At 42.0% G+C, this 21,073-nt stretch overlaps 1 protein-coding gene and 1 long non-coding RNA gene across 7 annotated transcripts in view; both read left to right on the top strand.

Annotated features, from left to right (window-relative positions):
- kappaB-Ras (NFKB inhibitor interacting Ras like 1) overlaps positions 1-7,940 on the top strand; it is a 100,986-nt gene extending 93,046 nt beyond the window's left edge. For all 5 annotated transcript variants that reach the window (XM_037427338.2, XM_037427335.2, XM_037427339.2 and 2 more), the window contains one exon: positions 7,704-7,940. In XM_037427338.2, the coding sequence (XP_037283235.1) occupies positions 7,704-7,768 (65 nt within the window). In that variant the 3' untranslated portion in view covers positions 7,769-7,940. The remainder of the gene's footprint in view (positions 1-7,703) is intronic.
- Positions 7,941-12,807: 4,867 nt separating this feature from the next.
- Positions 12,808-19,921, top strand: LOC142775644 (uncharacterized). Of its 2 annotated transcripts, XR_012886881.1 has the most exons (3): positions 12,918-13,204; positions 17,378-17,578; positions 19,769-19,921. It is a non-coding gene; the product is annotated as an uncharacterized LOC142775644 (long non-coding RNA). The 2 variants fall into 2 exon arrangements; XR_012886880.1 differs by lacking the exon at positions 19,769-19,921 and having other exon boundaries at positions 12,808-13,204; positions 17,378-18,734.
- The last annotated feature ends 1,152 nt before the right edge of the window (positions 19,922-21,073 follow it).

The raw sequence follows: 21,073 nt of genomic DNA, 5'->3' as shown, positions 1-21,073 counted from the left end.
GCCAGAAAGTTCGTGATGCGGCAACGGATGATTTCAGTGCGACTCTTGCGAGGTCGAAGGAGCTCACAGTGAGGAAGCTTAGTGGGGACGACATCGCCATTATGTACGACGCTATGTGGCACAAACGTGGCCCCAAAGTGGCATCAGCACTGTAGTGTCCCTTGACACTGGACTTAGTTTAGATTTTGCAGTCCTGTCAAACTTCTTCCTAGCTTGCAGTCGGCACAAAGCTCTGCCAGATGGAGCGGAAGAAGTTTGACCAACGGTTCATGGTCCTATCTGTAAGCGAAATGCCTGTGATGAGTTGGCTCGAAAATGCCGAGAAAGAAAAAGTCATGGTGCTGGCGTATTTTAGTGGCAGTGGCCACTACAAGAAAGATTGTTCTTTTTGATGTGCGAATTTCATCCTATTCATACACATTTTTCATAAATAAAAACTCAATTTTAACTTTAAAACTTGTTTTTCTGAAAACACAAATTTTGCCATTTTTTAAAATGTGCCCCTCCTTTTTCGGGCACTTCTAGTGCTTGGATCTACATGAAATTTTGCCTTAAATTTTTTCCAAAGTATGACAAATACAATTATCTAATTCAAATTTTAATATTTTATTTTATAGAAAAACTGTATGTAAACCTTTAATAGGGTAGGTTAAATATGGACTTTTTTACGTCTATTATTTTTCATGCCTATTACGAATTTTGTATGTGCTTCCTAATTAGTTATTTCTATTCCACACTTTATATTAAACATTATGAATGGTAAAAAATTACGGAAGTTTAAGAGGGGGAGGGGGGGCAACAGGGTTAAGGTTTTCGCTTTGTCATTTCGCAGAGCTAAAAGTAAGCAACTTGCAAGAAAAGTAATTATATAATTGAAATCAGCATAAAAAGTTTTATAAACAGCTAAAGTTTCATTGCTCTAGGGTGAATATTTAAAAAAAAGTGTCTTCGAGTAGCATCTCTTCTTAAGCTCGTTTTTCTCACTCCAAAAGTTGTATTTCCTGCTTCAAAACGCATTTCTAGCGGCTCCAAAATCATCTTTTCCTGCTCCAAAATGCACATTTTGCTGCTCTAAGAATCTGCTCCAAAACTGCTCAAGTCAATCCCATCACTGTGTACTTCGCCAAGCTTGTCCTGCAGCCAAAGCTTGACATCATCCTCGACGCAGCGGTAGAATCGTTTCAATGCAACGTATTCTACCACCTTATCGCGATCGCAATGAACTTCTTCGCCCTTCAGCCATTCAATTAAATCGGCTTTAAAATGAAACGCAAAGGCAACGTGTGACTCATTGCCATTTTTTGCATACCGGAACCTTTCCTGGAAAGCCTATGGTGACAACTTATAACATCCCCAGAGAACTTTGTTAACCTCGTCATAGCTCTCAGGCGCGTCCCTCGACAAGCACGTTATCACGTAGGATACTTCGTTGGGAAGCAGAGCTAACAGGTTCTGCGCCCAAAGAGACTGCTCCAAGGCATTTTGCTCACAAACATGTTTGAACTTGACGAGATACTTCGCCATGTCCTTGCCTACTGCGAACAGTGGCAGTTGGTCCCAAATTCTATGATCGCTGACCTGAACCGTCGCAGAAGCTACGCTAGGCGCCGGCGAACACTGCAGCATTGCCAATTTTATTCTTTTCAACTCTAGGTGCTTCTGTCTGTCAGCCTCCTCACGGCATTCTCGCCTTTCTACTTCCTTGTGAAGCTCCCGCCTTTGAGCTTCCTCCCGAAGTTTTCGCCTTCGAGCCTCCCCGCGACGTTCTTTGATATCCGCCCAGGCCTCATCGACTTCCTCAGCCATCACTCCTTCATTCTTCATGATCTCAAGGATTGCTTGTTTTTGTTTCGCACTGCCCAAAGTAAGGCCAAGTTCCTCACAAATTTTGATGAGTTCCTTCACATTAGGGTTCTCCATCATTTACACTAGCCTCTTGCTGTTTGCCCTTGTTAAGAATCTACTTCCCGTACCCACTATAAGTCTACTAGCAAGACGCGCAAGCAATTTTAACACTACCGTGTTTATACCCTTTGCATTACCTTTGCTTTCAAAGTGCTCTGACTTGGCTTCAAACAATCAAAGCTCACTCTAGTGCTTCTCACAGCCCTTCTTTAAACTACTATAACTTGTGCTAGAGCAGTCTGGTGAACTGAAGGGAAAACATGAGGCACTCACCGCATCAAGGTAGCTGACACTGGCTGAACCCGCAGCTTCCATCCACTGTTATGACTTGTGCCACTGTCACCACTGTTGGGTAACGCGTCTCTCGGCTTACGGCTGCTTCTGCACAGAGCTGATAGATGGAGCAGACAAGGCGACGTTGAGTTAAGATAACATTTATGTGCTGTATAAACAAAGGCGTTACACATTCGGCACTAGGGCGGAGAGCTTAGGGAGTTCGCACTGAGTTGCGACGTGAACCCGGGATTTCTTTGGATACTTTCCGACGCCCTGACGCTTTCATCTGCTGCTTGTCGTCGCACCGCTTGGTTCTTTTAGAGGCCCTGAGGATCTTTTACGTTAGCAGCCTCCAATTAGGAACGCCGCTAGCCCTTGTGTCAGTAGCCTCCCATCAGGAACCACCGCTGGTTTGCACCCTTGGGCGAGTGGTATTGCCACACATTGCGTAAGACATGCCGGGCTAGATGACATTGACTGCATCATCTGGCTGGAATCGGACCCGTTGCTGGAGGGAGCTTGTCAAGCGTTGCATAAGACACACCGTTGACGGGGATAGCGTCACCTCGGCACGCTCGCTGGTTTTTACGCTGGTTGCCTTTGCAGAGGCAATGAAGTTCAGTTTGGACTCCAAGGCATAACAGACCAATCTCTTGCGTCTACGTGGCTGGTATGCGTGCACTCAGGTGACTCTTCTCGCGCACCGTCACCACGCTTCCCCGTTCGGCATGCGTCTCATGCCTCTTTGTTTACTCATCACATTTCGCTTCCTTTTAAAGAGTTTTTTTTTTTTTCTGAAAAAACTGCTTACCATATTATTTACTCTCATAATTTGTGCACTTTTTTTTCACGATTTTCGGGCCCCGTTGCAAAAATTACGCAGGAATTTCGCGAGCTCTTACGAAATGTTGTGTCACAGTCCTAACGCCTGCAGTATATACATTTAAATAAAGAAGAAATAAATTGGAGCACAAAAAAAGTGTACGTGTTAATTTTGAAAGAATTGGCGCATACTTCAACCAGTCAAACCCAGTCACACACGGTCTAGCGGGAATCACTGATCGCGAAGTCCGATTGGGAATTATGGTCGCGGCCACTGCCACCGCCCTCCCAAAGCGCATAGTCCTCGGTTCCGTCGAGCGCATTCGAATGCCTAGTTTTTTTGAAGCTCTTTCGACAATGCTGGGAGATACTAGGTCCCACGACAAGGCGATACCGGAAGAACTAAGCATTCGCACATAATTGAAAAGGCCTCCTTCAATGCCAAGAAATTTGCATTAGCAAGCGCGCACTCTTCTGCTTTTTCGCGCACCAATTGCGCCGGTCATCACCTTGAAGTACGCCCCCTTGAAGTACTATGCAGTGGAACACTTCCCGTTTTCTTCGCCAAAATTTACAGCAGCGAGCTTCAATTTCGCCATATATATAACTATTGTAACACATCGTAACGGAACCGTCAAAACGCGTCGGCCGGATGGCGAAACCGATAATTCCGAAATCGACCAAGCATGCGTTGCAGCCCGGACGCAGAGAACGAGGAGAACAATTGCTGCGAAAGGCCCTCACACTTCCTGATGCAGAAAGTCGTCCTTGCCGTGATGCAAACATGCATACTCACCATTATTCCGATGGTAGAAATTGGGAGATAGGGGAAGGCAAATGCTTGCGCAGTTCCGACGACAGTCATCAAGTTTGTGTTCAAGTGCAGTATTCTAGAGACCCTAGTTTGGGGGGAAGTCCTTGAAAGAAGGGACTTCGCGCTCGCAGCCTGTTTGACTGGGGCGCGTCTGCTCGGTGAGGCGCACCCAGCCGAAACATTGAAATGTCCAAAGGTGCGCGAGCTGGCGAGCTGACTCAGGCGGGTTGGAGAGCGCGAAATATGCGAGTTAATGTTTTTTTCCGAATAGCTGGCTAATAGTTAGGGGTGCATAAATGTGCGTAAATACGGTTTTTCTATTCTCGAAATGATGTATGCAAGGCTGCACCTTGTTCTTCTTTCTTGGTTTCCGCCTTCTGTTCTTCTGTCCATGTCGTGACTTGTGGCCGAACGTGAACGGGGCTGGCAGATCACCGTTCTTAGCCGCACGCCTTCACTGATATTCACTTGGCACAACACCACACCATCACACACTTTTACCAACACGCATCAAGCACTACAATCAACTGTTCACGTGTCCGCAAGTTCCTTATCTTATACTACACGGTGCACTCACAAGAACAACTGCACACCGTACTTAACACTGAATATTCCAAAAATCTGCACAATTTCCAATACATAGACAAAATATCCCCTATATATAAACAGCTCAACTCGGCTTAAGCTGACCTATCAAGTCTCTCGTAACGTAGTCCGCTGTCCAGAATCTATTTTCTGCAAAAGCATTTACTGATTGGACACCATTGCCTTAAGTAGGTGCTTCTTCACATTCCGCTTCTTTTTCAGCTTTTTTCTGCGCCTACTTGCTATCCATCCTCTCGAACGCTCGCTACAGCTGATCCCACTGTCGATGTTCACTCGACGCATCTCCAAACCAACTTTCTGAGGCTGCTTCCTATCCTTCATGAACCTCTCTCATTTCAAATCTCTGAAGTCTATGCATTTTCGTAACCTTTTTTTTTTTTTTGTCTTTGCTTTCTACTACTCACAACTTCACCGACGTCTTTTGTGTCCTGGTTATTGGCTCTACTTTTCAGTACCTTTGTAGCTGTTTACGTCGGCTTTGCTTTTTCGCCTTCAACTATGCACGTCTAGGCACTTTTTTTGTTATTTTCCTCTTGCGTGCTTTCTCTCGCACTTTCACCACGCTTCTTTCTCCAATATGCGCGTTTACCGCCGAAGCGCTATGCCCTGCCTCTCCATTGTCTGTAGGGGTCGCTTTCTCTTTCTCTTTGCCCTCTTCAACAACAGTGGCATATACTTCCTTAAACGGTGCCTTGTTACCTCTATCTGTCGTGTCTCAGCTTTTTTCCTTCTGCTCTCAGCTTAGAAGGCTCATGTCGCTAGCACAACAGACGTGCTCTCTATCCTTTCGTTCTGTGGCAATGGACCTCTCATGGTCAGGCACACTAAACTTTCCCAGCACAACTTCTACGGGACTTTTCTTGTCCTCTCTAATGCCCCTTTTGGCTAGTGCCAGTCGCAGTTGGCACTTAAGCTCCTGTTTTTCACGAGCATAAGCTTTGAGCGGTACAGCATGATTTGCTTCTAGCTCAGCGCGTCTTGCCTCTCTTTCGGTGCGTCTTGCCTCTTGTTCGGCACACCCATGTCTGGCCTTAGGTTTCTTCATCTCGTTCTGCCACTCTTTTTTAACGCACTTCATTTAGTCTCCAATAAACTTTAGACCTTGTTCCTTATTGAGTTTTCGCTCGCAAATGACTCACAGTATCTTCTCCCACTCCTTCCTTGCACCCCCCAACAATAACGTGACTGGACCACACAAGGGAAAAAACCTGATACAGGCTCTCCAATTAAATGTCACGAATAATTTTATCTCGGGAGCACTTGCGAAGGATGGATTTGAGAGAGAGATGCGGGAGAGACACGAGTGTGGCTAGACCACTTTATCACACCAAACAAAATGGCAAACAAAATAAACATGTACATACACAATAATTGGCTATACAGCGATACCGTAGCGAACACTGATTCAAATCAAGTTCAGTCTTAAGCCTTAAACTGTCTCTGGTCAAAATGGCATCTCAGTGGCTACTCTCGGGCTCTCTTGCAATAGTACAACATTCTTACTGTTCTGATGCCACCCTTGGAGCTACGACAAAGTGGTACCACCTCGCCGTCATCGGCGGCGGCGTGTGTCCGCTTGATGATTCACTTGTCTGCATTACCGAGGTCTCAATCTTTGTCTGAATTTTCGGCCTCGCTAGGCCTGATGCGTCACGTCCTTTCGGTTGACTGGTGTTGGCTGCTACCTACCTAATGGGATGTGGGGAAGCTGTAAGTCCACCAGGAACTGCTGAGCAAGGATGCGGCAAGTCTGGGCAGCCTCACACGGGACCACCGAGGTCGAAGGCCACTTCCCGTGTTCATTGTGCTGACATTCTTCAGAACTTAATGGTAATGCTGCTCCCATCGCCGTATCGACGCTCGTTTCCCATGTCTTTGCAGCTCAGCGTCCCAACACACAGTTCTAACTCATTTTCTGGAATTTTTCTTCTCAGCTCGGGACGTGTGCCATGAGACACACGTCCCGAGCTTCCTCTGACCAATCTCTTGTGTCTGTGTGGCTGTTGCGCGTGCACTCGGGTGACTCTGCTGCACCGTCGCCAGGCTTCCGTGTTTGGCATGCGTCTCGTGCCTCTCCTTTACTCATCACACCGCAGTTCGCTTTGATGAGCTGCCTACTTTTCTGAAGCGAGGTTGGATTAATGGAAGAAGCTTGTCGTGTCCTTGATTTTCAGGAAGCCACGCCCCAACATGAACAATAAGAAAGGGCCTATGCATATTCGCATGCAGACTCAGTTATGACCAGCGCGGCAATGAGGGCACTGGTGGCGGCGTTTTTCACAGTGTTGCCTGAGCAGAGTCCGAAGTCTATTAGCTGATCAGCTACGCAATGCGACAATGCGTTGAATGCAATGCGAATAATGCGATAGCAAGGAATTGTTATGTTCTACGGAGTAAGGCTAGCAGCCAACTTTTTTAGATCCGATATTGTGGAACTCCTATAAAATGCTGGTGTAAGCAAACACGGCTATCCAGGGAGAAGTGCTCTTTTCACACTGGCTTTTCGCGCTGAAAGTGCACTCATTTAAAGGTGAACATCTTCAACAAATATCTGTCTGGCTGGGTGAACTTTCATACTAGTAACATAAACTCTCCAGCCAAGTTATAGTCCAGAGAACCGACCCAACGTTTCGGGACCGATTCAGTCCCTTTTTCAGGGGTGACTGCTCGGCCGGCTCTGAAGCGATTTTTCTTGGCGGTGTCACCCTCTCCATCTCCTCTCTATTGATGTTGTTGTTGCTGCGGTGTTTTTTCAACTGGTTCTGTAGACCGTGCACGTATACACTGGGTAAAGTTCCGGTTGAGCGGTTAACATTTACAGGCCTTGTTTGGATGTGCCAGGACTCTAAGAACTGTTTTTTTGTGTGGTTACCCTTCGTGTCGATGACCCGGGCATCAACGAAATTGATGCGGTGGTCCATCTTTTCGCTGTGTTCTGCGAGAGCCGCTGTGTTCTGCGAAAGGCGTCGTATGCGCCTTCCAGGCGATAGAGATGGGCTGGCGCATTTGATCTCTGCTTCTTTTTTTTCTCGTTCGTAAAAGTTACAGTACACAGGGGCATGTTATCAATTCGGACTTGTTACGGAACTTGGCGGTAGCGGCGAAAACCCGTCCAGAGTGTCCATATAATTGTCATCTCAATAATAGTATGGGTTTTTTACTGCTAGATAAGTGTTTTGGGTGAGCTCTACCTTAAGGTTCCTTTTTGTTTATTTGTGCATTCATTTTTCTGATTTGTTATAACCATGTTTAACTGTATATATGTATATATTTTTTTCAGGCAAATCTACATTTCCTCAGTTGGGCCGCAAAGGCAAAGCAGGCAGCATCACCATGGAACTTTGAGGCAGCACAACCCACGACATTAAGCATGGACTTGCATATTGCATTTCAACTGCCTAATAAAAATCTCATCTGAAGTGGAGCAAGGTTCAAGTTTCTGCATGCTGCACTTGAATGTGCTTCAAGATTGTAGGCAAGTTGCCAAATTGGGAATAAAAAAAATAATTTATTTTAACCGAGTGCTTGCCCTTTTTAAATGCGAAGTATTTCTTAGCAAACCTGAGGCACCTTTAGCATTTCTATCTACTATCTATCTATCCAGCCGCTTACGTCTGAGTGCTCTCGAGTTCACCTCCTGAACTTGGTATATATTAAAATTTGCATGGTAGGGTAACAGGGTTTGACAAATATCACTGTCTGGTCATGACATAAACCACTTCCTCCATACGTGTGGCACATACCCATATATCATAAGCCATAGTATGCGGGTATGTGCCACAGGTGATTGACAGCGAGAACAGACATTGGTAATTTGAATGCAAGAGTGTTAAGAAAAATTGACATGGGCAGCAATGACCAGACAAATGCACATACATAATAAAAATAAGGATCCCTGCTGGAATCAAACCAAAGCATTCTGCGTGGCAGTCAGGTCTGCTTCCATAGAGCCGCATACATGTGAGGTCTCAAAACTGCTTCGAAAAAATATTTTATGTAGGTGTAGTGTTGGTGCAATGGCAATTGTAGCTGCAGTGCTGGGATGTCTAATAAACATTTCATATCTACTTCTGTGATACAGGCCTCATGTCTGGGTAATGTGAAATGTTAGGTACCAATGTTGGCTCCACTTTTATAATAGTCTAATAAACAATACATTTGCATCGTTAAGATTCAGCAAGCTGTATTGAAGTGTTTCTCAACCCCGGAGAAATATACGGTATCAGTAGTTACATATGATATTTACATCATCGCACCATGAATTGTGCTTTGTTGCAATAAGACTGACATCTGTGCTCGAATGGAAGAGTTGACGTTATGTTATTCCACGAGAATGTTACTTACGACGTGTTACTTATGAGAACATGCCGGTACACCTCGTGATGCTTATAAAAAATCAACATAGGTTATGACTTGCGAAGTGCTTCGCATGAAACAGATTCCCACAAGGTGTAGGTCTGGTGAATTTTTTTATTCATAAACATTAGTTTTCTTTTGCATTACAGCCATGCTTTCCACGTTTTCTTTTTTTTCCATTTTGGTGTTTCGTGTCTTGGTTCCAGATTGTCTAATGTCTTGATTGTTGGTTATAAGACCATGAATTGAAAACTGCTCTCACTGAAGTCTAGTGTTCTGCTCTCTAAGTGTACTTAGTTGGACAGCCAGAAAGGTGGATGGCTATTTGTCTGAGACCGACTACATGAGATAGCTTCATCTCTGAACACATGTACAGAGCTTAAGTCGAGTATCAAAACTGTCGCATAACTTTGGAAGAAGTGCTTTTCAGTGTTGTGTCAACGGTTTTGCATGTTGTCACCAATGGCAGATTGTTCAGCATTATTTATCCACCGCTGTGAGTAGGGATTCTGGCTCCCTTCATTCAGAACCTCTTTTCTTACTAATGCTGTGAATACACTCAAAGCTCAATATAACAAACCCAGATATAACGAAGTAAACAAAAAGTCTTTCAATAGATATAGTGTTAGGAATATTCCTTTATAACAAATTTTTGGATATAACAAACTTATTTTAGACTAAGATGCAACTTTGTTATAATGAGGTCTGAGTGTATTTTCCAAATTTGTGTGGGCCTGATGAATCCTGCTCGATCCATGACCCAGATGAAGATGAGTGTTTGAATATGAACAATGTTCAACTGTATGCCAAAAATGTTTGCTACAAGGCTTTGCACGACACTTAAAGCTTATAGGGTTTGACAAATTTTCTTGGAGATCAAGCATATAGTATAAAAACATAGCGAGATACTGGTGCATTGGCAGGCACATAAGATAGTGGGTAAAAGATTCTATAAAATGATAATGATAGTCCATATATCTGGTGTCACTTGGAGAGATGGGTCAAGAATAGGGTGATGAGGTGGCAAGAAAAATGGTCTTATGCTCTTCTTTCTTACTGTCTTGTGCATGATGGTCTTTTCCAAGGAGCACCATGACAGTATTCATCTGTAATTATTACTATAAAGTCACTCTAAGGAAATGTGATCTCTTCCGGAGGGCACTTGAACGAAGATGCAACTTCAAAAAAAAAAAAAAAAGTTGCTTTAATCTGTAGTATAGGGCAATGCAATATTTACTGTTTACTTATGTTTTATGCTGATTTCACTTATGTAATTAGTTTTAAAGGGGCCCTGAAACACTTTTTTAAGTAACCATGAAATGAATTCACTAAAAGAGTTTATTGTCTCACGAATTCACAGCCGCAAAATTTTAAACTAAGATTTGTCGTATGCTGCAAACGCATTCTCTGTTCTCTCATCCCGACGAAAGTGCTGGAAGCTAAGCAGGGAGGGATGGCAGGGGCAAAGAAAATACGTCACACACACGCCCGTGACCTTGAGCATTTTTTCTCTTTTTTTTTTCTTTGAATACGTGGCTTTTTTAGTGTGATCATATGCGTACGCGTAGGTGGCCTCTTGCGGCGTTTCCTGTAACGACTGAGCGTGCCTTGTTCAAATCAGCTAATGGCTGATAGATGGCCTTCTACAAGTGATTTTTGAGCGTCTTCCGTCATTTGTCAAGAGAAGAGAAAGTCATTTTTAGCTGACTTTGATGATTTATTTTGAACTCCAGGCTGTGTGCTGCATTATAAGATTTGGCTCGTGTGTTTTTGGGAACCTCCACTGCTGATCAGCAGTGCTTTCTAACCATGCTCAAAAAGTTTTGCAGAGCCCCTTTAAAGTAAGTTGCATAATTTTCTATTTGTGCCACGACAATGTGTAAAACATGGCTATTTTAGACACGCTTTTTCTGCCACTAAACTTTTATAACAATGATCCATTATGGCTCATATTACTTTACATTAACTGTAGAATGCAAATAACCATCAAAACTGTGTATAGGACATTTAAGTGTACAAGATAAATTGTTATTTGAGAAGTATTAAAATGCTCAGCCTACACTTATTGCTTAATTTAAGTTCGTAGTACTTATATAAGTGATGTCAGCTTTCCAATGAGATAGCTGCACATGTTAAGGAATATGTGAGGGAATTTTCATTGCGGTCTGGCCAGCAGAAGTACCAAAAACATGATGTCTACACTCAAGAAGTTGCCCAGAATTGCATAAAGAGAAAAACTAATTTTAAACATAGAAATGAAAGGTCGTCTATGTGGAATGTATATGCTTTTTAAAATGACTTGCTCCGTTATGAGAGCTTGGACATCATGGTTATGATGATTTGGGCATGTGACTTTGGTGAACTCCTTGTGCGAAATGTAATGGCAAACAGCCAGGTCACCATTTCCACAAAAATTGAGACAATGAGCTCTTGTCAGTTTTTAATAGACACCTTGTGCTCTTCATAGATGATTTTAACCGACTTCAAGTTTAACTAGAACCTTGACTTTTTTTGTCATGAAAGTAAAGAAATTAATCTGGTGACAGCCATAAAAACAAAATATCACAGGTTATCCATGGAGAGAATAATGAATGGAACGAAGTGTCCGTCCGTGTGTCTATTCATCCGGACAGATGGACGCACAGACAGAAGCACAGTCGGACTCACGGATGGATGTAAGCACGAATGAACAAACAGACGGATGGACGAACAGTATCAAGAATGGACGGACAGACGCATGGATGGTTGGACACATGCACTGACGCTTCGCCCCACTTATCGTCATTTACTCTGTGGATATGCAGTGAAAACCACTAATGCTATCTAGTTATATTATTTCAAAGGACATATACACACAACGCCATCGATTGAGCAAGTCATAAACTAGAGGTGGCTACATACATATAGTAGTCGGGTACAACTTTAGACCGTAGCGGCATTTTCCCCTCAAAGGCGGGTGCACACGAGCCTCTACCAATAGGCACGCACTTCAGGTGACGTCATGAGCCGGATGACCAGTGTCCCCGCCGACGGAGAACATGCTGCCTTCATTGTTTCCAGCTCAGCGCGCACACGACCGATCGTTGGCAGCAGCGTGATAGGTGAGTGTTTAGCTGCCCGAATGAGCATTTTAAGCTTGCCAGTGATAATCAGGGAACAATAGTGTTTCAATTCAGATATGCCAGCATTAAAATGTGTTTCTATGCCACTTCCCAAATTGAGCATGATGTGCGAGGGATGTTGCTTATAGCATGTGCGATCCGGCATGTGCTGAAGCATTTTCAACATTGCAGTTTTACCAAAACACTCGTCTCGATAAACAAATCTTCATTATACCGACAAAAACGCATTTTTAAGCAGTCACTTTCTTTTCGCAGGACTATTTCTTTAGTCGCAGAGCAAATTGGCTGCTGTGTTTCGGTCATCTGAGCATGGCCTCTCCCGTCTTCTAAAGTTGTACCCGACTATTGAAACAGAGGAGGGAATGATTTAGAACCGAAGCAGCTTCGCTCACAAAATTATACAATTATGGAAAAAACTTGAGCTTTCTGAGTAGCATCTTAAATTTTCTTGGTGCATCTTCCTGTTTTTTTTTTTTTTTACTTAAGCATAGTGAGGGCTCAATTGGCACAAGGACCGATTGAGCCTGCAGTATGCTTATATAAAAAAACTGGAATTGATTAGGAGAGAAGGTGGCAATGAAGTGACAGCATTTACTAGTTCCAGCAGACAGTGCTCCACAGTCTAAGACACCTTATCCTGTATAATATTAATGCTGTCTTTGGAATTATCATTTTTTCTCAGCATCTGAACACCTCCAACGTAACATATACGTAAAGAGGGGTGAGAAAAATAAGTTGGACAATAATATGCCTATTTCCGTATTTCTAATATTCTTGGCATTTTTACAAAAGAAAAGCAATGTCGATCAAGGATGTTGTTTTGTTGGACACAACCTCGTTAATCTACAAGGTAATGTAACTAGCAAAACCATAGAGGCCATTAAAGGGGCCCTGCAACACTTTTGAGGCCGCGTCTGCTGCCACCGGGTGGCACGAACCTTTTCGAGGCAAAAACGTTCGGTTCACCCAATAGCCGCTTAAAACCGGCTTGACTTGGCTGAAAACGTATGAATAGACGGCGACAGAATCGCCGTGTTGGAGATTTTTTTGGGGACGTTTTAGGTGGTGGGAACGAAAGGTCTAAAGTTCCTCACTAACTTGTGAGGATCTTTACCGTGCGGTGGTTATTTATCCGTGGTCTTTGCTTGGCCGGGAGCCTTATGCATTCGCGAGAACCGCCTCTGCGCGTGGATACGTGGTCTCGTTCTGTAATACTGTCTATAAGCAATGTGGTAACGACTTGCCCGATCATGAACTCCGTGTGTTATGCTATTTGTGGATGTATGCCGTACGTGTATGTCTGGTAAGTACGTGTGTAGCAGGATCGTGGTGTCGCTTCGGTGAAGTGTATGCTTGCGCCAAAACTTTCGTTGAAGCTTCCTCTTGCGTAACTGCGTGAGACAGATACTAAATGCACAAGTTGGAAGCGATGGAATATTACCAGGCGTTCACACGACGTTATTTTCCAAGTGGCTTAAATATGTTGTCGCCGATTACGATAATCGGTTTTCTAAGCTATGTCTTTTCTTGTGGGTGTATACAAAGAAAAAAAAAAGAAATAAAGTTGAAGATATGCTGGGAGCACTATAAATATTCGCTCAAAATTGCCACCTTAAGCGTCTTCTTAAAATTAAACAGTGCCGCAAGGCAGTCGTGCCTTGCGGTGAAGTGCACGCTGTGTATTGCGGTAAAGCATACATATTGCGCGCGCTCGTGTGTAAATTGGAAATGTAGCACTGACATTGGGCCTCGTGTGTGCACCTAAATTGTACACGCGCGATCCTCTGCCTCATCAGTGACGATGCGGCAGTCAGTATCGTCATCATCTTCAGCTTGTGTAACAAGCACAGAACAATTTACCTAGTAAAATATATTTTGTGGCAGGCAATTCGTAAGGCATTCAGACGTTAGTTCATTGCAGGATTAATTCAAGATTGTTAAATGGCACGTTCAAATAAACGAAACATGCATATGAGAGGCTTCAGTCGTACTTCAAAATTTGTGCCATGCCTCAAATTGAAAATGATTATAAAGGAAATGTATGCTAAGGCTGGGTGTAGATTACCATTCACAATTCAATTACCATTCATATTTTAGAAACTTAGAAAATTTGTAGCTCATGTTTTCCTATCGAGTAAGCACAAAAATAACTGTTGAAGAATGGTCTACAATTACTCACACAGTTTGCAAGAAATAGATCTTTGAAATGTATGTCGTGCCAGAACTAAGTGCAAGGTGGTTAGAGGAAACTGGTTATGACCCGACATAATTGCACATGTTCGAACGTTTTACATGGGCTGCTTGTTGGCAAAATGGGGTGAGAATTAGGTAAGTGCCTGCACGGATCTGCACCAAGAGACGAAACCTGCTACATCTTTTTCATAAACTTCATTATTTGTGTCAAGCATGCGTGCACTCTTCGTTGTTGTGTTCTCTCAGGGAGCAAGTATATGGCATACGCTTGAAATCCATACGTTACCCCTGCGATTTGAAGATGTTATCACAGTAAACATGAACGTGCAATGTAGTTGAAAACGTTGCTGGGCACCAACTTTCTTAACAATCTGAACCCGCTTATACTACAAAAGTTACCACGTGACTTCAGCCAAATAGTTTCTAACTGTTGTGGTTACTGTCAGATAAAAGTAATATTGAGCTAGTTGTGCTTGGACAACAGTCTTGCTTTACTGTATTAAAATACAGTAATTTAGTACCTGCATATAGAACTGACCACTTTGTTCTTTTTTTTTATTTGTGGTCCTATTTGTCACAGTTTACTTTCAAAATATTTCATACAAGGTGGTTAAGTTTTAAGTCCATACAGTGGCCAAATTTTATCAGCAGTACCGCATGCTGTACAATCACTTTTACTTCTCCTAGAAAGCATGGTGTTCCACTATTCCGGCATGTCTCGGCTGGGCTTCTCGACCTCGACGACTGTACATGTCAAACAGTTTGCCAAGTGTAACTACTTACTACCTCATAACTCTAAATTTTGTCGAGCCATAATAAATAATTGGCAGTAAGGACCAGTTACGAAACCCTTTTTTTTATGAAGTGATCATTAATCGGGGACCTAACAATTCTGTACATAAACGATGACAGCAACCACTTCTCCACAGATTGAACGATTAGGTTGTACTAATAAAAGCATTAATATAATCAGACTCTTTTTTTTTTTTTTTGAAAAGTAAATACAATGCATAAATAGTCTTACCAGTCCGTGATTCAATATTGTAGCTAAACTATCGTTGAAAGCCAGAGTCATTTACAAATGCCATGTGAATTCCCGGAAAGTGCTAGGTAGCTTTATATAAATTGGGGATGTCTGCCAAAAAGCAAAGAGCCTACGTTTATGTTGAGCAGAAGTCCAAGTGAACATGCATGCATATGTTCATGAACTAGTTCCCTATAACATGTGGTGCAACAGCTCTAGCTTAAAAGCTTCAGGCAGCTTTTATGCTGCTCCAAAAAGATTTTAGTTGCACCACAAGCTCCGGATATGCCTTTCATGAGTCACGTCACAGTGCCTGTTGAGTTTTTAAAAAAACAGGTTTGAAGGGGATGCTAAAAATTTTTTTTGAAGGGGTGAGTAGCAGAGAGCATTAATTTATTAAAGTCTTCAATTTTATTATGTTAGCTCTGAGGCTTGCAGGTATGTTAAATGAGCATGGTCACATGAGTAACACCTCATAGGTCAATAATTTTTGGGTTGACAGCAAGGTATGAAGAGACAGGATTTTGAAAATTGCAGAAGTAGAAGTAATGAAGTTGTCGAGAAGACTTCGTTAACAGTACATTTACTGGCTTCATGCACAATTTGCTTTCCAGCAGGGTGAATTTACTTTTGCTGATGCTTCCGATGGCATCATTGCACTTCATAAGCACTGGTTTTATGCACTGCACGTGACGATCTTGTTTTTTCAAGGTTCATGTACTGATTAAAAAGTATAGGATCAAGAAATTTACATGCTGTCTTAAGCCATAATCAGGCTCACCATAGAGGTAATTGGTGACATTTTAGTGAGTTGTATGTGGGAGGTCTGTGTACATAACATCATAGTAATCTTGCAATGCTGTATCTTTATTTGTGTAACGAGTGAAGCTTCTTTTCCTGTGAAAAATTTCTGCCAAGCAAACAAGTTCCAACAGTAGGATTTTCCCTTGGGTAAAGCAGGTGGTAAGAGTGAGCTTATTCAGAAGCCCTTCAAGAGTACCCACTGAAGGAATTAGTACCTATAGGGCAAAAATTCCAGTGCACCAAGAAGGGCAAGGGAGGACGGTGCAGGTTAACATTTCAGGAGGGCATCTTCTGCACATCATCCTTCTCTAGCCACAAGCTTTTATGGCCAATGTTTAGCAGACTCCTACTAACATAAACTAGGTATAAATGTTGCTTCTCTATTGCAAGATGACACACCATATACCTTTTGAGAGTCTCCTCACCACAAGCCCTTACATTAGCCTAAAAATATTTTTTTCTACGGTTCCCTTTTTTTGTCCGAAACAGTTGTCTGAAGCAACAATATGCACATTGTGACAGTCTAGCTGGTGACCACAGAGATGGCTCCCGCCATCACGATGTATACTCCACTCAAAATGTAAGACACTGCAAAATCATAGTCCGGTGTGCGTGCATACGACCTTGAACATGCAAGCAGTGACCACTTCTCTTGTGTTCTCTGCACTGGCGCATGCTTGTTGCACACCTGTTCATGATTGTGACAGTGAAATTAGTTCTGGCAATGCTGTCTCAGAGGTAAGACTGTGTACGCCCTTAGGAACACCATGGTGGAGCGAGCAGAGATTCATATCAAATGTAGTAATAAACTGGCAACACCATGGTAATATAAGCACACTTGCATTAATTTATTACATATTTATTGAGGCAGACATCACACAGCTAAGCCTAGTTGTGATCTCTTTTCATTATTGTCTACATAGTTTTTCCGTTGGTCACAGCACAGGAAGAAAAATTTCTCTGTGGGAGCACCATATTTTAAGCTTGCATGACTCCAATGAAGCACTGTGCGAACAGATATATTGAAAATGTCAATACTTTGGGTCCTATAAATGGTGAACTCGTTGTCACATTCAGCCAGTGATCCTGCAGGAGCTTTAGCATATACTCTAAGGTCATTTTGCATCAACAATGCCACATACAATAGTTTAACAATGGTTGTTAATGGGCAAGATGATGCATAGCTTCAGGGAGCTAATTAAGCTAAGGGGGAAAATTATAGATGCCTAAGCACCACTGGAAAAATGAAAAAGCACAGAAAAAGAGCATCGGTCGCAGCTGAACTACAGAAAATATTTACACTGCACCACACATTTGCATCGTCTAGAATTTTACCTAATGTTATACCAACCTGCCTAGCAGCAAGTACTTCTAAGGTAATAAAGTGCAGAATGACACTTGCATAAGACAGGGAACAGGACGCGAGTTAACTGCCATCTATCTTTGTTTGTGCAGGGTGTCTACCAACCTGGGAAAGTCGGGGAATTGGGGCCTTGCTGGAAAACTGTAGGAACTTTGGTAAAACTTGGCTAATTCATGGAAACTGGCAGCAGTCTGTGCCACCATCACAAAAATAAGCATTACCCTTGATCAATACTCAAAAAGTCACTCTTCGACTGCAACTACAGTGAACAGCTAGAAGAGGCCTAAAAAAAGGCAATGCATAACTGTTTCTTCTTAGTGTACAAACAAAAGGATACACCGACCAAAATAACACAAAGTTTACTGATGTTTGGGCACCTGATATTGTTCTGAATGACAGCCATAAGAAAGGTACATCGTATTTAAGTATGACTAGGTGCGTGATGTAAGCACCAAAAGTATATGGTCAGCGTTGCATAAATCTTATTGAGTATATGTGCAGCTGTGTGAATGTGCAGGAATTCCAGGTGCTGGCATGATGCAAGCTTGTTTTCTTCAACCAGAACACGGTTGCTTGACCAGTCAATTTGAAAGCCTGTATATTCCGCATGTTCAGCGAGGGCATCCAAGGCCACCCATTTTTGGCGACTTCATTTTGAACTGTTGTGTTGTTTAACTCTTTCATTGAAATCACAGGTCTCATAGACTGACATGTTGTCACACTCGTGGCAGATTACAGTGTAAAGAAGACTACAGAAAGTTCGCTCGGCAGCTTATTCTTCCCATTGACTAAAGCATTCCTTAGCTTCCATGTTGGTACATGCACTATTTTGATGTATGTTCCTTCTACATATCACATATCATATCTGACTTTCCAAGCACAGCATTTCTCACATCGGTAAATTTGTGCATATTTGTCGTGGCCACAAATTTGGCTTGGCTTGAAGGCCTTTTAGTTTGGTGCTTATGTTAGAACTGCCATCACAAGAGGTTTGCTGGGCTATGTCTTGCCTTGTATAATATTATTGCTATTATTATTATTATTGGCGATGCAGCTGCAAACGTCCTCCGCTATGCACTTATTGCAGATATTTCAAGAGTAGCACACTCTCTTCTCATTTCATTTCCTTGAGATGGTGTTATTAAATTCATGAGTATTTTTTATCATTATGTTCATAGAAGAGTACGTAAATGAAGGTAGCATGAAGGTAACCAAAACACGCAACTTAGCTTCACAAAAAAAGCCTGGCTTTTTCAGCTTGCCTTTGTTGTACATAGCCTGGTCACTCCTCACAACGGTGTTCATGCTGTCTGAGACGCATCTGGAAGCTAAGTTGCATGTTTTGGTTGCTGACAAGGAAGGCTTCTTTTCAACTCTAGATGGCTCTATGTATATTGATAAGGTAGCCACTGGTTTGGAAAAAAGCTAAATAAATCATTTTCTGAGCAACTGCAGCCAATCATTTTATGTGGATGGACATGCATCTTCACTTTCACATGCAAAGTCTGGTGTACCCCAGGGATCAATCATGGGACCAGTTTTGTTTCTCATTTACATCAAGGACATTGGACATGGTTTGTCATCTACTATCAAATTATTTACATACAACTACATCATTTATAGAAAAATTGACAGTACCCAAGCTAACGAGTCATTATAGTTGGACCCTAATAAACTCGCATTTTGGTGTCACCATGGCAAATTAACACTTCCTAAGCGAAGGCCATGACGTTTACAAGAGCACATAAAACAGAAATGAGTCAATATGAAATTCAAGCTCTCCCCATTAAAAAAGTATCCCTATTTAAGTATCTTGGAATTCATTTATCTTCTGACCTGCCTTAGAATAAACGCATCAATATCATAACTAGTGAGGGGTCAAAAGCACTTGGATTTATTCAAAGAAACCTTTACTTGGTGAACTATACCTCTAAAATGCTAGCATACACTACACTTGTCCGTTCAAAGATAGAATATGCATTCATCATCTAGAACCCACATCAATCATATCTCATCGATTAACTAGAATTAAAATAAAATGAAGCAGCAGGATTTATCACCAAGTGGTATTCTCGCAACTGCAGCACTACAGATATTGCACACTCACTTTCATTACCCCTTTTTGAAAAACGCAGACTGTCGTCACTGTTGTTGCATTTTCGTACATTTTATCATAGTAAATGTGCCTTCATGAAGCTTGTACAAACACACCTCATAATATTTTGAAACATATTGATCACCAATTCAAAATACACCCTTTTTTGGCACGCACAATTATGTATCAACACTCACCATTACTTCGAAGCACACATCACTGGAACACACTGCCAAGCGACATCGCTTGATTCATTGATCGTGCCACCTTTGTAAACCAATTCGATATTTTCTTGGACATATGACTTACCTATCTGTGTGAGTTTGTAAGTGCATGTATGTGCTTATTTTTACTTTTCTTTCATTGTAAATATATTTTCTCCTTAAAGATCACAGTCTTGCTTGGGATACTCCAATGCAAAAATTTTGGTCTGTCAGCAAAAAGGCTCAAGTACGACCACATCCACAGCATCCACCAGTATTGCTCAAGTTTCTGTGTTCATACTTGTACGATTGTCAATAAAAAGCAAATATTGAGGATATTTGAGGCACAATATCAATACGTCGATATTGTGCACTGTGTTTATTTATACTAGAAAAGGTATAAATAAGTAACTCTAAGCACTGCAGCTGACAATGCGACGCTTCGCATGGAAAGGCGAGTCTCCTACGCTTTGCTAAGACGATACTGTGCTGCTACCTCTCTTGAAATCTACAAAATATGGCCTCCAAGATTTCACGCATGCTGCGTGCTGCGTGCTCGCTATAACAAAGGCCATCCTTTCGTTTTCTGAAATTACCACCAGATGGCACTCATGTCTCACGCAACACCTCCAGGATCCCATTCACCAGTTTTCTCGTGCAAAACATCAAATAAATATTTCTGTCTATTCACTCTTTTCAGGCGAAATACAATTGTCTTTCGACGACATTTTTGGTCAAATATGCAGATAGGGGGCAATTTTTTTCATGACAATTTTCTGTATATATATTTTTTTGCACTATAGCTGTGTCTTTCTTATTGAGTTTTCATTCCTGCCACAATTTTTTTTTCCTTTTGCATCTTTGTTTATGGAACTGTATTTTACATTGTTTACCACTTTAATTTTATAATGGCAATGTTCTGATTTGCAAATTTATTGTATAACTAAAACCACCTGCGTAATGCCTGAATGGGCCTTTAGGGTATATATTAATAAAAAAAAGTGTTGATGCACAAAGCGGGTGACTGAACGAATAAGTTTATGCCCTGTTACTAACGCTTAATCAGGAACATGTAGTGGCAAGTGTGAAAAAAGCAGAAAGGCAAAAACTATCAGTTTTTATTTCATTGAAGATTCATGTTGCCACCAAGAGCTGTTGTTTCAGAAAAAGACACTTGGTAAATAAATGTTTCAGAGTATATTCAAAGAAATTCGGAGCGTTTGAAGACTTGTGATCCGCTAAGAATTTCTAACTCAGAATCTATCATCTTATCACTAAGTGAACAACCTTCTTTGTGCTGTGATGCATTCGGTATAGACGTAAAAGGTTTATATTATTGTTTGCCCCAATGTGAAGATTTGAAGTGTATAAAGCAGTGCATGAGAGAAGATAATGATGAGTTGTTGTTTCAGTGCCAGTGTGGCATCTCTATTGCATCGTTTTTATAGCTCATGCAGGCCACCTAAATTCTACCGTTGAGTCTTGGAAGG

The sequence above is a fragment of the Rhipicephalus microplus genome, chromosome X (assembly GCF_043290135.1).
Source record: "Rhipicephalus microplus isolate Deutch F79 chromosome X, USDA_Rmic, whole genome shotgun sequence".
Lineage (NCBI taxonomy): Eukaryota > Metazoa > Arthropoda > Arachnida > Ixodida > Ixodidae > Rhipicephalus > Rhipicephalus microplus.
Note: the sequence above shows the minus strand (reverse complement) of the source record. Positions and strands in the feature narration are given on the sequence as shown.